The following is a 916-nucleotide window of genomic DNA, read 5'->3' as shown; positions in this document are numbered from 1 at the left end:
TCAACTCCATGGGGAGATTCAATGACTTTCTCCTCCAAACCTCACAATCAAGGTAACAAACAACCAGACCCATGGCAAATAGAAAAGTCAGAGACCCATTGCTGAGGCCTCCAACCAAGCATCTTTGCTAATGCTTCAGGAAGAGCACAAGTGTGAGATTGCCATATGGGAAGAAAGACAGAGGGTCTGGAGCCTCAGCAGTTCCCCTTGTGACCACCATCTCTAGATCAGACACAAGCCAGACTCAAGCCCCACAACTATGTGGTGTATTTTATACCATGTGGTCATGAATCTTCCTGATGTGTTCAAGCAGGGGAGAAGCCTTAAGTTCCAAGTGTTCCCTCCATATTTGCTAGAGAAGAAGCCCACCCAATGCTGAGTCAGTGTCCCAACAGTCACACAAACAGAGCCTCTGACTCACTTACTAGAGAATTCTTCCTTGGTGTCTGGTCTGAAGACTTTGTCCAGAGCTCTGACCTCCTGCACCTCTTCCTCCTGCACCAACATCCGGATGATTCTCTGACCCACAAACCCTCCTGCTCCTGTCACCAGGCAGCTCCATCCAGGCATGGTCAACACAGGAATCAGATCCCAGGGGGAGCAGGTGTGATGTAGGTTGACCCTGAGGAGGGCTAGGAAAAAGGCCCAAAGAAGACAGTTTTCCAGTAATCCCTTGGATTCATTCTACCCAATTTTTGCAAGCACCCTATGACCATAGCAGCAGCAAGAGGAGGTAAAATAAACTAAAATCCCACCTGTTAAGTTGTTAAAAGTCAGATGAGAGAGTCTGGATGCTGGACTCCTTAGGCCTGAGATCAGGACTAGAGTTTTAATCTTCTGGTCTTCTGACTCATCATATCTTGACGCATGCCTGTCTGCTTTGTGGTTATTATTCTTTTCTGTGGTCCCTCCTTTC

At 47.5% G+C, this 916-nt stretch overlaps 1 protein-coding gene across 1 annotated transcript in view; it reads right to left on the bottom strand.

Moving 5' to 3' along the window:
* The window catches only part of LOC114637058 (3 beta-hydroxysteroid dehydrogenase/Delta 5-->4-isomerase type 1-like), a 4,422-nt gene extending 3,627 nt beyond the window's left edge, over nucleotides 1-795 (bottom strand). Inside the window, exons 1-2 of the mRNA XM_028785196.1 lie at nucleotides 756-795; nucleotides 422-632 (exon numbers count right to left, since the gene is read on the bottom strand). Coding sequence (XP_028641029.1) covers nucleotides 422-570 — 149 coding nt within the window. The 5' untranslated portion in view covers nucleotides 571-632; nucleotides 756-795. The remainder of the gene's footprint in view (nucleotides 1-421; nucleotides 633-755) is intronic.
* Between the last annotated feature and the right edge of the window lie 121 nt (nucleotides 796-916).

Source organism: Grammomys surdaster, unplaced genomic scaffold, assembly GCF_004785775.1.
Source record: "Grammomys surdaster isolate TR1022 unplaced genomic scaffold, NIH_TR_1.0 125156, whole genome shotgun sequence".
Classification (NCBI taxonomy): domain Eukaryota; kingdom Metazoa; phylum Chordata; class Mammalia; order Rodentia; family Muridae; genus Grammomys; species Grammomys surdaster.
The sequence above is the reverse complement of the archived record's forward strand: the minus strand, read 5'-3'. Positions and strand labels throughout refer to the sequence as shown.